This window comes from Pristiophorus japonicus, chromosome 18 (genome assembly GCF_044704955.1).
Source record: "Pristiophorus japonicus isolate sPriJap1 chromosome 18, sPriJap1.hap1, whole genome shotgun sequence".
Classification (NCBI taxonomy): Eukaryota; Metazoa; Chordata; class Chondrichthyes; family Pristiophoridae; genus Pristiophorus; species Pristiophorus japonicus.
In genome coordinates this window covers 72,794,157-72,810,737 of record NC_091994.1, presented here as the reverse complement: position 1 = coordinate 72,810,737, position 16,581 = coordinate 72,794,157, and the positions used below count along the sequence as shown (strand labels likewise).

General features: G+C 42.9%; 1 protein-coding gene across 1 annotated transcript in view; it reads right to left on the bottom strand.

Annotated features, from left to right (window-relative positions):
• The window catches only part of cep104 (centrosomal protein 104), a 283,987-nt gene that overhangs the window by 42,662 nt on the left and 224,744 nt on the right, over positions 1-16,581 (bottom strand). Inside the window, exon 17 of the mRNA XM_070860716.1 lies at positions 13,726-13,793. Coding sequence (XP_070716817.1) covers positions 13,726-13,793 — 68 coding nt within the window. The remainder of the gene's footprint in view (positions 1-13,725; positions 13,794-16,581) is intronic.

Here is a 16,581-nt window from a genome sequence, read left to right as displayed (position 1 = left end):
TTTAAAAGTTAGTGCGCATTTCTACCCCTTTGTAATACTTCAACTAGTAGTAAACGGGTACTATATTTTCCACGTCATACTTAGTGTGGCAATATTCCTCAAACAGCAGTCCAGTGAATGAATGCTATTGAAATTTTAAAGTATACAGTGAACAATCCACGAAAAGTTTATAATTAATTCTTTGGCAGGTTCAAGCGTGTAATAGGAGATCTTATGCTGATTAATGCACTGAGCAATCAACTGAGCAGTGCGGCACTTGGTTGTACTCAGTGTACGAATTAACTGTGGAATGTTGGGAAAGCAGCCCACACTACAAGTCCTGGTGCAGCAAGTTTCCACAAAGAAAGCCAGTGAAAGTCACCTCCAACACTCTGTGAACCTCAGCTGGTAGGTTACACAACAGCATTAGCAGGAATCTGCTTGTCCATCTTCTCTGATGGAGAATGGGGTTTGCAGATAATCTGAAAAAGGAGCTGGTGGATCTGGAAATCAGCATCAGCAACTCCATAAAAAATAAGCAAGTGACAAATCAAAGCAGCATTAATTGTTTTGAACAAAATGGAAAAAAGTAGACAAGCCATTGTGGAGCAAGCACATCACCATGCCAGTTTCCACAATTGAAAATGGGGCAGTTGTTCTAAAAGTAGAGAGCTGTACTACGGTTACTAAAATAGTCTTTGATTGTTCTAGAAGCTGGACACCAGCCAAAGTTAATGAATTGAAAAGTAAATGTGAACTGTATTAGGCCCAGTTCTCTTAAAACTTAAAGAGTAGAACTGTCCATTTATGGCCTTCTCAGTTTAGGGTTAATTAGTCCCCAGGAATGATTTTATACCAGTGTGGTGTTGCTGACAAGGACTGAACTTGCACTAATGATCATCGACTTACGTGCTCTATGCTTCATAAGAATACTACTTTATTGCTGGAGAATATCCAGTCCAAATGCCAAAATTCCTCGGGAAAACTTGAAAGGGAGTAGTGTGCAAATGGGAAGAAAATCTACCTTTAAACTTGAACTAGTGTCCAGGTGTGTGCTGTCAAGTATGTTGACGACGCCAGTGTCTGGGGGGTAATGTGATACGATTTTAAAGCTACATCTGACGCAGTCACAGAAGATACAAGCTTGTTGATTTGAAAGTATGCGTTGTTTTATAGAGTATGCGTTTGAACACTAGTTTAGAGATGTAACAGGTCCTTTTCCAGTTCTGACGAAAGGTCATCGACCTGAAGCTTTAACTTTGTTTTCTTTCCATAAGTGCTGCCTGACATGCTGAATATTTCCGGCATTTTATCTTTTTATTTCAGATTTACAGATCTGAAGTATCGTGCTTTTATAATATTTCTATTATTCCACAAGGGAAAAAAACAGCTTTTTTTCGATACCAGAATTCTTAAGAAAAACTTAACAGTACACCATAAGTGGCATGGAAAATCCATTTCCAACTTGGATTTGTACGCAGATATGTTTAGTTTCCATCACTTGCAAAGCTGGGACACCATCTAATTCATACCGTACCCAGTGTAACACTGTGATCGGCCCTTTGCGATTCATCCTTCAAGTTCCATGCTCCTCTGTAAAATGCATTGCCCATTTCACATTAATCTGTTGCACCTGTTGTTTCAGACACCTGAAGCAAGCTTAAAAAATAAAAGGAACCCATTAACGGCACCTTTAAGACTACTCAAGAGTAATGTGATTTCATATGGATCTTCTTACAAAGTTTCAGCTTTTCAGCGACTTAATTTCACTCAACATTTCTTGGAAACATCTCTGCCTGGCAATCAGTCAAGCTTAGTCATTATTTCTTCTTTTCTTAGCCCCTTTTATTTAATTAAATTACTATTTGCAAAGACTGAGGTTCAATATGTTTAGTTTGTTACCCAATACTCCTGCACAAAGGATATTGTTACTTCAGTCTAAAGTTTAATTGTCAACAACTTCTCTGCCATTCCCAAGTCATTTAATCAATACAAGAGCAGAGGCAGATCTGAGAGGGAGCGGAGGCTGAGCTGGGAGCAACTCAACAGATGCCGAAATCGAAAGTGACGCAAGAGTAAAAAAAGTGACATCAGCATAAAGGGAAGGAGCTGATTGGTGAGTAGCTGGTGAGTCTTTTTTAAAAAAGTTTAAAGTTTATTTCTGCTAAGTTAGTTCTTAGTCTATTAAATAGAGGCATGGCACAGCAGCTCAGTCCCGTGGAGTGCACATCCTGTGCCATGTGGGAAGTCCTGGACACTTCTTGTGGCCTGGACGACCAAATGTGCAGGAAACGTCACGAGCTACGGCAGCTCAAGATCCGTGTTTCAGAGCCGGCCGACAAAGAGCCACATGGCCCTCGGTCAGCAGCCCTGAAGGTTACATATAAACCTATGAACAATGGCGGACAGGTAAAGGGCATCCGGCCCAACTAGTCCGCCCCATACATCGCAACATTTTATACTCCACCCCACCCGGAGCCATGCGATCTCCTGGGAGAGCCAAAAAAAAGATAAAAACCCAGGCCAATTGGGGAAAAAAATCTGGGAAAATTCCTCTCCAACCATCCAGGCGATCAAAACTAGTACAGGAGATCACTCTGGCCGTATTAGATTCCCTGAAGTACTTACCATCGTATCTGCACCAACCAACAAGAGATTATCAAGTCTAATCCCACTTACCAACTCTAAGTCCGTAACCCTGCAGATTACGGCACTTCAAGTGCCCATCCAAGCACTTTTTAAATGCAGTGAGGGTTTCTGCCTTTACCACCTTTCCAGGCACTGAGTTCCAGACCCCGACAACCGTCTGCATGAAGAAGCTTCCCCTCAAATCCCCTCTAAACCTACCACTAACCACCTTAAACCTATGCCCCCCTCGTAATTGACCTCTCCACCAAGGGAAATAGGCCCTTGCTATCCACTATATCCAGGCCCCTCAAAATTTTATACACCTCAATGAGGTTTCCCCTCAGCCTTCCCTGTTCCAAGGAGAACAAGCCCTCATAGCTAAGATTCTCCATTCCAGGCAGAATCCTCGTTTATCTCCTCTGCACCCTCTCCAGTGCAATCACGTCATTCCTATAATATAGCGACCAGAACTGCATGCAGTATTCCAGCTGTGGCCGAACCAGTGTATTATACAATTTAAGCATAACCTCCTCGCTCCCTGCATTCTATGCCTCAGCTAATAAAGGCAAGCATTCCTTATGCCTTCTTAACCACCTTATTCACCTGGTCTGCTACTTTCGGGGATCTATGGACAAGCACTCCAAGATACCTTTATTCATCTACACTATTAAGTGGCCTACCATTTAATGTGTATACCATTTCCTTATTAGCCCTCCTCAAGTGCATTACCTACCTAACACTTTTCCGGATTAACTTCCATTTGTCACTGCTCTGCCCACCTGACCAGTAGTTTGATATCCTCCTGCAGTCCATGACTTTCCTCTTCATTATCAACCACACAGCCAATTTTAGTGTCATCTGCAAACTTCTTAATCATACCCACTACATTCAAATCTAGATCATTGATGTATACCACAAAAAGCAAGGGACCCAGTACTGAGCCCTGCGGAACCCCACTGGAAACATCCTTCCAGTCACAAAAACATCCAGTGACCATTACCTCTGAGCCAATTTTGGATCCAACTTGCCCTGGATCCCATGGGCTTTTACCTTCGTGACCAGTCTGCCATATGGGACCTTATCATCATCATCACAGGCAGTTCCTCGAAATGGAGGAAGACTTGCTTCCATTCTAAGGTGACTGAACAGTCCAATACAGGAATTACAGTCTCTGTCACAGGTGGGACAGACAGTTGTTGAAGGAAAGAGTGGGTGGGACTGGTTTGCCACACGCTCCTTCTGCTGCCTGCACATGGTTCCTAGATGCTCTTGGCGATGAGACTCGAGGTGCTCAGCGCCCTCTCGGATGCACTTCCTCCACAGGGCAGTCTTTGGCCAGGGACTTCCAGGTGTTGGTGAGGATGTTGCATTTTATCAAGGAGGCTTTGAGGGTGTCCTTGAAACGTTTCCTCTGCCCACCTTGGGCTCGCTTGCTGTGTAGGAGTTCCGAGTAGAGCGCTTGCTTTGAGAATCTTGTGTCAGGCATGCGAACAATGTGGCCTGCCCAGCAGAGCTGGTCGAGTATGGTCAGTGTGCTAAAGTCAATATACATTACATTGTATGCACTACCCTCATTTAATTTTTTGAGGAGGTAACCAGGAGGGTCAATCAGTTTAGGCAAACACGATCTTCCCTTAACAAATCCGTGCTGACTGTCCATGATTAATTCCTGCCCTTCTAAATGTAGATTTATCCTGCCCTTCAGGATTTTTCCAATAATTTTCCCACCACTGAGATTAGGCTGAAAGACCTGTAATTACTCGGCCGATCCCTTTCTCCCTTCTTAAACAAGGGTACCACATTAGCAGTCCTCCGGCACCATGCCTGAATCCAAAGAGGTCTGGAAAATGATGGTCAAGGCCACTGCTATTTCCTCTTTTGCTTCGCTCAACAGCCTGGGATGCATTTCATCCGGGCCTGGGGACTTATCCACTTTCAAAGCTGCTCAACCCCTTAATAGCTCCAATTTCACTATGTTTATTACATCCAGAATTTCACACTCCTCCTTGATAGCAGTATCTGCATTGCCCCTTTTCTTTGTGAAAACAGATGCAGAGTGTTCATTAAGAACCATACCGACATCTTGCGCCTCCACACAGTGATTACCCTCATGGTCTCTAATAGGTTCTACTCTTTCTTTAGTTATCCTCTTGCTCTTAATATATTTATTGAATATTTTGGGGTTTCTCTTGATTTTACTTGCTGCAATTTCTCATGCTCACTCTTAGCACTCCTAATTTCCCTTTTTGAATTTAATCTCTGAACTTTCTATATTCCTCAAGAGATTCTACAGTATTTAGTCGTTGGTATATGACATAAGTTTCCCTTTTTTCTTTATCCTCCCCTGTAAGTCCCTCGACATCCAGGGGGCTCTAGAATTATTATTTCCACGCTTTTTCTTTAAGGGCACATGTTTGGCCTGAGCCCTCCGGATCTCCTCCTTGCTCTTCTATCTCTCTCCCACTGTTTGGGGGTCTATAATACATGCCCAGCAGTGTGATCGCCCCTTTTTTATTTTTCAGTTCGACCCATATGGCCTAATTTGATGATCCCTCTAACATATAATCACAGCTGTAATAGTTTCTCCCACTGTTCCAATCTGATTTACCTGTTTCCAGTCCACTATGGCCAAATCACTTCTCAACTTAGCAAAGTTAGCTTTTCTCCAATTTGGAACTTTTATTCCTGGTCTATCCTTGTCCTTATCCATAACTACCTTGAATCTGAATGAATTATGGTCACTGGCACCCAAGTGCTCTCCCACTGATACCTCTTCCATCTGCCCAGCTTCATTCCCCAAAACTAAATCCAGAACTGCCCCCTCCCATGTTGGGCTTTTTACATACTGATTTAAAAAGTTTTCCTGAATGCATTTTAGGAATTCTGCACCCTCTATACTTGTCTCAGTCAATATTAGGATTGTTGAAATCCCTTACTATTACTGCCCTCTGGATTTTGGACTTCACAGAAATGTGCCTACATATTTGCTCTTCTATCTCTCTCCCACTGTTTGGGGGGTCTATAATACACACCCAGCAGTGTGATTGCCCCTTTTTATTTTTCAGTTCGACCCATATGGCCTCATTTGATGATCCCTCTAAAATATCATCTCTCCTCACAGCTGTAATAGTTTCTTCAATCAATATCGTGACCCCCAACCCCCCTTTTTAACCCCCTCTCTGTCCTGTCTAAAAATCCTGTAACCAGGAGTATTGAGCGGCCAACCTCAGCCATGTCTCTGTAATGGCTATAAGGTCATACTCCCAAGTGTCTACTTGTGCTTTCAGCTCATCCACCTTATTCACTATACTCCTTGTATTGACGTATATACCATTTAGCACAGGAAGACCTCCATGATTACTACTTATTAACCCGGGTTTCCTCTGTCTTACAGATTCACTTTCTACATTCTTGCTTTCCAATTTCAGCTTTACTTCCTTCCCGATTGAATCTCAGGTTTCCAACCACTGCCAAGCTAGTTTAAACCTCCCCAACAGCACGAGCAACCCCGCCCCCGCGAGGTATTGGTCCCGGCTCTGTTGAGGTGCAACCCATCCAGTTTGTACGGGTCCCATCTCCCCCAGAAGCGGTCCCAATGCCTCAGGAATTTAAAGCCTTCCCTCCTGCACCAACTCTCCAGCCACACGTTCATCCCCTCTATCCTTCTATTCTTGTATCATTAGCATGTGGCACCGGTAGTAAACCGGAGATTACTACCTTTGAGGTCCTATCCTTTAAGTTTTCTCCTAGCTCCTTAAATTCTGCCTGCAGGACCTCATCCCTCTTTCTACCTATGTCACTGGTCCCGATATGGACCACAACCTCTGGCTGTTCACCCTCTCTCCCCAGAATGCCCTGCATCCGCTCTGTGACGTCCTTGACCCTGGCACCAGGGAGGCACCATACCATCCTGGAGTCTCATCTATGGCCGCAGAAACACCTCTCTATTCCCCTAACTATTGAATCCTCTACCACGAAAGCTATTTTATTCTTTATCCCTCCACCCTGTGCAGCTGAGCCCCCTTGGTGCCTTGGACTTGGCTCTGGCTGCACTCCCCAGAGGCACCATCGCCCTCACTGGTACTCAGAAGAGAATATCAGTTGGAAAGCAAAATGGACTCGGGGGGGGCAAAGGGAGACGACAACAACGGACACTCCTGCACTAACTACCTAGCCTTCCTCTGTCTGGTGGTCAACCACTTCTCTGCCTGTATGTTTTTAAGCTGCGAGGTGACCATCTTCTGAAACGTGCTATCCACGTGGTTCTCAGTCTAGCGGATGTACCATAGTAACTCCAGCTGCTGCCCAAGCTCTGAAACGCGGAGCTCGAGTAGTTGAAGCTGGAGACACCTCCTGCACACATGGTTGTCTAGGCTGCGCAAAGCATCCAGAACTTCCCACATGCTGCAGGATATGCACTCCAGGGACTGAGCTGCCCTGCCATCCCTCTAATTAGACATATCTGTTATAAAAGAGAAAGAGAGATACTCATCAATCAACCAGCCAATCACTTACCTGCCCGGACGAGGGCTCTGAGCGGGCAGAGGTCGGAAACGCAGTTTGGAGCTGAATCCAAAGTCAGTGGGGCGCAGGGGAGTAACGCACTCGGCAGCAGGAGGCCCGGAGGTCGGCGACAACTCACCAACTGTTCTTAATCATAAGTCCCCGGAGTGCATCTCGCTCGCCAACCAGTATTTTACTCTGAGTACTGGTGGGGCGATGATTCCTCTGTGGAGTGCAGCCAGAGCCAAGTCCAAGGCATGATGACTGGGAGGGGTAAACGACCTATACTGCAAGTGTTTTTGTGAGGATATTTGGTAAAGATTGAATCACGCTCAGCTGTAATGGCTAATACAGTTGAATAATCTACAGACATCTTGGCCAAGAAATGCGATGGCTCTGCACCCGTTTTTCAGGAGCGAAATGGCGACGAAGCCTTCAACCTGCCGGGCAGGGAAGTGTGCGCTGCCTGCCATATTGGAAAGGGTGTCCAAGTCCCATGCCCAGGCATCTGATCCTTTACATATGAAGAAAAAGGGCCCACCATCTGTGCATAATTGGGTTGCCCTGCGGGCCAGCTGTGTTCAGAATAACCAGATCTACTTGCAGCCTAACCAGTATAAAAGGATCGCTGCAGGCCACCACCAAAAAGGTTACTTTAAAAAAAAATAACTTAAAAAAAAAAATTAACTGAATGTGCTCCTTCCAGCTCCACATTAAAACTATGGGCCATTACCGGCCACCGCTAAAGAAAGATCTGCCTTCTGATCTATAATTGCACCTCCGCAATATTGAATATCTCGATATAGATAAAAACAATTAAATAACCTTCAATGTATTTACTGACATAAACCTTGGAACAGTATTATTACCAGGACTCAAAAGTGGACGGGGAGGTCAGGGAGCCTGCTTGATTGTGGCATAATCCAATACCATTCTATCAAAAAGTGCACTTTATTTGTTCAAAGAATCAGTAAGTAAACAGGAATCAGTAAGTATACAAGGAAATTAGTGCGTACATTATTGAAAGTGTCGATATGAGTAACTTTATTTTAAGGTTACGAAACTAAACAGTAAACGACCTGGGTTACACCCTCTGTTGACATCAAACAAGTAATGTTTCTAAAAAAAAAGTCTACCGAGTAATTAGCAACTTCACAAAGAACCTCTGAATGCATCATAGGAGAAAACCATGGGAATTCAGTATAACTTCCTCAAATGTGTTCAAATTGTGCAACTATGTAAAGTGAGTAGCTCCTTGTTCTAGTGCCAACGTTCAATATATAAATATCATGATTTGTTTGCAGTGCCGCGATCCAAAGTTTGTCACCTCAACTTTAGCAATCCAACACCACTGTCATCAGAAACATGTTAGTCAGTACAATGGAAGTTCAATTCACTGAAGTTCCTTTCACTCTGGTGCAGCCCTCTTAGAATATTCATGTCCAGTACCCAACATTGTAGCGCAACGAAAACCATTGATCTACTGTAAATACCCAGGATAGAGGTGAAGTCAGTGACAACTGTACAAGGAAATTGACTGTATAGTACACGTGACCTATGTCAACATAAAGATAGCTGCTGCCATAAAATTAAATTACTTCACCAGCAAACTGATCCACTCATCATCATCACTATCATTTTAAAGAAAGGGGTCATGAATACATTACTTGACTGTAGAACTTGGCAAATCTCATACAATAATCACACTCAATGTACATTGATGAAAAGACCAGTTTTCCCCATCAAGTGCTATGTACTTTACTTGATTCAGTGCAACAGATTGACCCAGGTGTTATATTACCAACTTGCTGATGTGCTGTCAAGTCATCTGCCAGGACTTCTATTGCACAAAAGCAAAACTGAACTCAATCCCAGCACGCACAGTGTTGCAGAGATAAGAGGATCCCCTCTGTGGTAAAAAAAGGTTGTGCTGTCCTACAAGAATACAAAATAACAGGAGCCAGATAACATTTATACACTCAAGAGTTGAGCATATGACATTACAGGTGGATGGCATGACTAAGAGGGTGTCTGGTGTCTTTTACAAAGTAAACAGTGAAACATTTGGAGCTTGCAAGTTGCACCTTTCTAAGAATCATAGAATAGTGGAGCAGAGGCAGCCATTCAGTCCATCGAGTCTGCGCTGGCTCTTTCAAAGAGCAATCCAATTTATCTCATATCTTTGCTTTTTCCCCATATCCCTGCAATTTTTTTCTCCTTCAAGTATTTATTCAATTCCCTTTTGAAGGCTTCTATTGAATCTGTATCCACCATCATAGGCAGTCCCTCGGAGTCGAGGATGACTTGCTTCCACATTAAAAATGAGTTCTCTGTTGCAGGTTGGAGACACGGTGGTTGAAAGGACGTTGGTTGAAGTGCCGGCTTGTTGAAGTGCTGAGTTGTCATGCGCTCCTTCTGCCGTTTGTGCTTGGTCTCCGCTTGCTCCTGGCGAAGAGATTCGAGGTGTTTGGCGCCTTCCCAGATTATTGTCTTCCACTTTGCGCGATCTTGCGCCAGGGATTTCCAGGTGTTGGTGGGGACGTTGAACTTCTTCAAGGAGGCCTTGAGGGTGTCCTTGAAGCGTTTCCTCTGCCTACCTGGGGCTTGTTTGCTGTGTCGGAGCTCTAAGTAGAGCGCTCGTATTGGGCATATGGACGATGTGGCCCGTCCATCGGAGCTGATTGAGTGTTGTCAATGCTTCGATGCTGAGGAAGTTGGCCTGGACGAGAACACGGACTTTGGTGCGCCTATCCTGCCAATGGATTTGCAGGATCTTCCGGAGGCAGCATTGATGGTACTTCTCCAGTGCTTTGATGTGCCTGCTGTCTATAGTCCATGTCTCAGAAACATATATGAGGTATCACTACTGCTCTGTAGACCATGAGCTTTGTGTCAGTTTTAAGGTTCTGGTCTTCAAACACTATTCCTTAGGCGACCAAAGGCTGCACTGGCACACTGAAGGCAGTGTTGAACCTCGTCATCGATGTCTGCCCTTGTTGACATCCTTTTAGGTAATGCATTCTAAACCATAACCATTCCTTGCCTAAAAAATGTTTTCCTCGCTTAAAAAATGTTTTCCTCATCTTGCAAAATTTTTGCCCACTCACTTAGCCCGTCTAAATCCCTTGGCAGCTTTTTTGTGTCCTCCCCACAATTTGCTTTCCCACCCCTCTTTGTATCATCAAACTTGCCAATATTACACTCGGTCCCTTCATCCAAGTCATTAATATAGATTGTAAATAGTTGAGGCCCCAGCACCGATCCCTGCGGCACCCCACTAGTTACTGTTTGCCAACCGGAAAATGACCCATTTATCTCGACTCTATTTTCTTTTAGTTAGCCAATCCTCTATCCATGCCAATTTATTACGCCCAACCCCGTGAACTTTTATCTTGTGCAGTAACCTTTTATGTGGCACCTTATTGAATACCTTCTGGAAATTCAAATACATCACATCCACTGGTTTCCCCTTATCCACCCTGCTTGTTACATCCTCAAAGAACTCCAGCAAATTTGTCAAACATGATTTCCCTTTCATAAAACCATGCTGGCTCTGCTTGATTTGGAAAAGTATAATTCAATTATCTGCTACTGCTTCCTTAATAATGGACTCAAGTATTTTCCAAACGACCAATGTTAGGCTAACTGGTCTATAGTTTCCTGCTTTATGTCTGCCTCCTTTTTTAAATAGGGGCATTACATTTGCGATTTTCCAATCTGCTGGGACCTCCCCAGAATCCAGGGAATTTTGGTAGATTACAACCAATGCATCCACTATCGCTGCAGTCACTTCTTTTAGGACCCTAGGATGCAAGCCATCAGGTCCAGGGGACTTGTCCGCCTTTAAGCCCATTATTTTACCGAGTACTACTTCTTTCGTGATAGTGATTGTATTAAGTTCCTCCCTTGATTATCCACTATTCGGATGTTTTTAGTGCCTTCTACCGTGAAAACCGATACAAACTATTTGTTCAACATCTCTGCCATTTCCCTGTTCCCCATTATTAATTCCCCAGTCTCATCCTCTCGGGGACTAATATTTACGTTAGCCACTCTTTTCATTTCTATTTACCTGTTGAAATTCTTACTGTTTTTATATTTCGTGCTAGTTTACTTTCATAATCTATCTTCCCTCTATTATTTTTGTAGTCGTTCTTTGCTGGCTTTTAAAAGTTTCCCAATCCTCTGGCCTTGGCCACATTGTATGCCCTTGTTTTTAATTTGATGATACCATCCTTTATTTCCTTAGATAGCCACGGATCGTTATCCTTCTCTTCGTCTTTCCTACTCATTGGGATATATTTTTGTTGCGAGTTATGAAATATCTCCTTAAGTGTCTGCCACGGCTCATTAACCGTCCCACACTTTAATCTATTTTCACAGTCCACTTTAGCCAACTCTGCCATCATACCTTTGTAGTCGCTTTATTTAAGTTTAGGACACTGGTTTGGGATCCAACTTTCTTATCCTTCAACTGAATTTGAAATTCAACCATGTTATGGTCATTCATTCCTAGAGAATCCTTTACTAGGAGATTGTTTATTAATCCTATCTCATTACACAGTACCAGATCTAAGATAGCCTACTCCCTGGTTGGTTCCGCAATGTACTATTCAAAGAAACTATCCTGGATACACTCTATGAACTCTTCCTCAAGGCTACCCTGGCCAACTTGCTTTGTCCAATCAATATGAACATTCGAGACTTTCTCTTCCTTTTGATCTTGTACAGATAAAAAACTTCAGGTGTGAAATTATTGCAATGGAACCAATTACAATGCTCTGCGCTTTCAACAGGAGTTTGCCATCAAAGTAAAATCTCCTTGTCCATTAGCTTCGCCTTCCAAAATAAGTTCTCAAAAATACCAAACGACCACAATTCTAGCAACAATGCATATTAGGTTCACAAACTGATACGCCACTAGGATAACTGATCCCATAGCAAATGATCCTGTGTACTATTTGGCTCTTACACTGGGAGCCGTTTAAGGCAGTTTGACATACCTGTAATATTCCATCTGCATTGACGTACTTACATTATGCTCTATATAGAAATGTTGCATTACGAAATCATTAGATATATTAACAGTGAAAATGTTTAATATTGCAAAGTAAATAATGGTGCTACTTTACCCATTTAATGTCACACCCACTTTTATCATCCAGATCTGCTTGGGCAAATAATATTCTGATTATTTTACCTCAAGAATGGCTTTCGGCCGCTATTTTTGTAATACCACACCCAAGAGTGAAGCACAGTTTCCCCATTATAAACCAGGTCATTTCAAAGCGAAAACCTACAGCAGTACCAGTATTTGCCTGCTGCAGCATAAATGCTTGGTAGCATTGCCATAGTGTGAGCAGTCAGGACAACTGGCCCAAATTTGAAATCTCCCATTACATGGATTTCAGAGCACGCAACAGGTATTAAACGGAGATTGTAAACATAATGGCAGCATTATACAGTCAAGAATATTGGCATCAGTTCAGGCGATGATTCAAAGTGAACAGTTCAGTCTTTACAGTAGTTTATTACATGCCAAAAGGACATGTACACTGGGTCATAATCCTTCCAGGCATGCATTGTTCTTTATGCAAAGTAATTGAGTGATTTCAAAGAGCTTGAAGTTGTGAAAGTGATTTTTGAGTCGGTAACAACTGTTACTAGAACCCTTCAATTAAGATTATAGTTTTAAAATTACTACCTAATTGGTGATATTAGAAGGAGTGACCAAAAGCTTGACCAAAGACCTGAGTTTTAAGGAGGGTCTTAAAGGAGAAGAGTGAAGTGGAAATTCTAGAGCATGGAGCATTTTGAAGGCAGAGTCGACAATGGTGGGGCAAAGGGAGGAGAGAAATGAACAGGAGGCTGGAGTCTGAAAAACATTGGGGATATAGGGCTGGAGGACGTTACAAAGATAAATTTGAGGCATTGTGGGCTGGAAGGACTGGAGTGATGGGCAAATTGTAATTGGTGCAAAATAGGATATGGGCAGCAGAATTCTGGATCAGCTGGTGTTTAGAGGTGGAAGATAGGACGCTGGCTAGGAGAAAGCTAGGAGAAGCTAACAAAGACATGAATGCAGATTTCAATGGCAAATGGACTGAGGCAGGGGTGGAGATGGGCAAGGTTACATTGGTGGAAGTAGACAGTCTTTCTGGTAGAGAGGATATGGGACCAGAAGTTCAGCTCAGGGTTAATAGAATGCCAAGATTGCAAACTGTCTGGGACTGTGGCCAGAGAGGGAGATGGAGTCGGTATGGCATTTGTAGTGGGCGGGGGGGTGGGGGGGCAAAGACGATGGCTTTGATCTTTCCAATATTTAGTTGTAGGGAACTGTGGCTCATCCAAGACTGGATGTCAGAGAAGCCCTGATCTTGATCGCCACTCAGTGATCGCTGCTGGAAGTGACAGAATTGGGCTCAGTTGTGATGCACTCAAGTTGAACTGCTGGCCACAACTGCTCATAGCACTGCCTTCAGGAGAGCAGGAGCAAGGCGAGAAATCAGAGCAAATATTGGGAATACCTCATCTATAACACGGAGAGGGGAAAATCTTTTGCACTTAAATGTTGAAGAGTTAATGCAATCCTCACAGCACATTTCAAGTTCTTACCTCCTCTCCTGGCTGGAAATCTTCATGGCACAGTGGACAGTGGTTGGCAACTTTCTCAGGCTTGGCAGCTGCAGAAAGGGTTACAGGAAAAACACTTCATAACTTTCCACATCATTCATTTGAATTTTTTACATTTTGTTCCAACTTTATAGATAAACTATCTACGATAAATTTGTGATGTGTATAAGAATATCCAGAGATATATGTATGCCAACATATTTTGATCAACTAGACTGCTGACTTGACCAGTTTCCAATTCCACCACATTGCTGACTAAGCACGTTAAGATCATTTCCCAAGTCAGAAATCTTTTGATATTCAAGATCTCAAAATACTGACAGTCCAGATTCCAGAAGTTTTATATGTGGGATATCTCTGCAAAGAAACTAGAGGGCTATGTCGATATTCTTTTTCTTACACTATGTTGCCTATATTCTGTTGGATTACATAGTATATATGTCTCAGAGACAGGCCATTTGGCCCAATCATGCCAGTGTTTATGCTCCACTTGAGCCTCCTCCCATCTTTCCTCATCTAAATCTATCAGCATAACCCTCTATTCCCTTCTCCCTCATATGCTTGTCTAGCCCCCCCCTTAAATGAATCGATACTATTTGCTTCAACCACTCCCTGTGGTAACGAGTTCCACATTCTCACCACTCTATGGGTACAGAAGTTTCATCCGAATTCCCTATTGGATTTCTTATATTGATGGCCTCTAGTTATGTTCTTCCCCACAAGTGGAAACATTCTTTCTGTAACCTATGTGTCATATTTGACCCTGAAATGTGTTTCCAGCTACATATCCACGGCATAACTAAAACCGCCTTTTTCTGCCTCCGCTCCAGCCTCAGCTCTTCTGCTGCCAAAACCTTAATTCATGCCTTTGTTCGCCTAAGAGAGAGAGACCTCTAGACTTGACTACTCCAACTCACTCCTGGCTGACCTCCCACATTCCACACTACGTAAACTTGAAGTGATCCAAAACGCAGCAGCCCGTGTCCAAACTCGCACCAAGTCACGATCACCCATCACCCCTGTGCTTTCTGACCTACATTGGCTCCCGGTTAAGCAATGCCTCGATTTCAAAATTCTCATCCTGGTTTACAAATCATTCCATGACCTTGCCCCTCCCTATCTCTGTAATCTTATTCAGCCTCACAACCGGATAAAGATATCTGCGCTCTTCAAATTCTGCCCTCTTGACCATCCCTCATTATAACTGCTCAACCATCAGTGGCCGTGCCTTCAGCTGTTTGGGCCCTGAACTCTAACTCCCTCCCTAAACCTCGTTACCGCTCTTTCCTCCTTTAAGACGCTCCTTAAAATCTAGCTCTTTAACCAAGCTTTTGATCATCTGCCTTAATTTCTTCTTTTGCGGCTCGGTGTCAAATTTATCTGTTTTGTCTTGGGACGTTTTACTACGTTAAAGTCGCTATATAAATAAAAGTTATTGTTATCCACTCTATCAAAACTGTTCATAGTTTTAAAGACCTTTATTAGGTCACCCCTCAGCCGCCTTTTTTCCAAGAGAAGAGACCCCCAGCCTGTTCATCCTTTCCTGATATGTACACCCTCGCATTTCTGGTAGCATCCTTGTAAATCTTCTCTGCATCCTCTCCAGTGCTATATCCTTTTTATAATATGGCAACCAGAACTATACGCAGTACTCTAAGTGTGGTCTAACCAAGGTTCGATACAGGTTTAGCTTGGTTTGCCTTTTTTATGGCCTTGCTAAACTCTCGTAACTTTTAGTGATGTTTATTTGTACTCCGAGATCCCTATGTTGCTCTACCACACCTAGACTCGCACCCTCCAAGTAATAAGTGACCACCCTATTCTTCCTACCAAAATGTAATACCTCACATTTATCTGTGTTGAACTTAATTTGCCAATTATATGCCCATTCAGCCAAGTTTATAAATGTCCTGTAATTTGTTGCAGTCCTCATCAGTAGTGACTATCCCCCGCCCCGCCCCCCACCCAATTTGGTATCATCCGCAAGTTTAGAAATTGTGTTTTTAATTCCAAAGTCTAAGTCATTCATATAAATTGTGAACAAAAATGGTCCCAGCACTGATCCTTGTGGAACACCACTACCCATCTTCTGCCACTGTACCTTTTACCTCATCTCTCTTGCTTTCTGTCTTGAAGCCAGCTAGCTATCCATTCTACTCATGTCCCCTGACTCCGCATTCTCTGACCTTATTTATGTGGTATCTTGTCAAAGGCCTTTTGGAAATTTAGATAAATTATAGCTACTGCATTACCCTTGTCTACTCTCTTTGATACCTCTTCCAAGAAGTCAATGAGGTTGGTCAAGCAAGACTTTCCCTTTTGAAATCCATGCTGACTATTCATTATTATATTTTTGGTTTCTAGATGTTCTTCTATTTTCTCTTTTAGTAGGGATTCCATTATTTTTCCTACCACCGATGTTAAGCTGACTGGTCTATAATTCCCTGGACATGTTCTATCCCCCTTCTTAAATATAGGTATTATGTTAGCTATCCGCCAATCATCTGGCACACCTTTTTCTAACGAATTATTAAATATATTTAGTAATGCTTCTGCTATCTCTTCCCTAGATTATTTTAAGATGCATGGATGCAATTCATCCAGAGCAGGGGTTTTATCCCTTGAGTTTCATTGATTGATTTAATATATCCTCTCTTTTTATTTTAAATTTACTTATCTCATTACTACTCTCGGGATTGTGGATGCATTGGTTGTAATTTACCAAAATTCCCTGGATTCTGGGGAGCTCTCAGCAGATTGGAAAACTGCAAATGTAACACCTCTATTTAAAAAAGGAAGCAGACAAAAAGCAGGAAACTATTCCAGTTAGCCTAACAT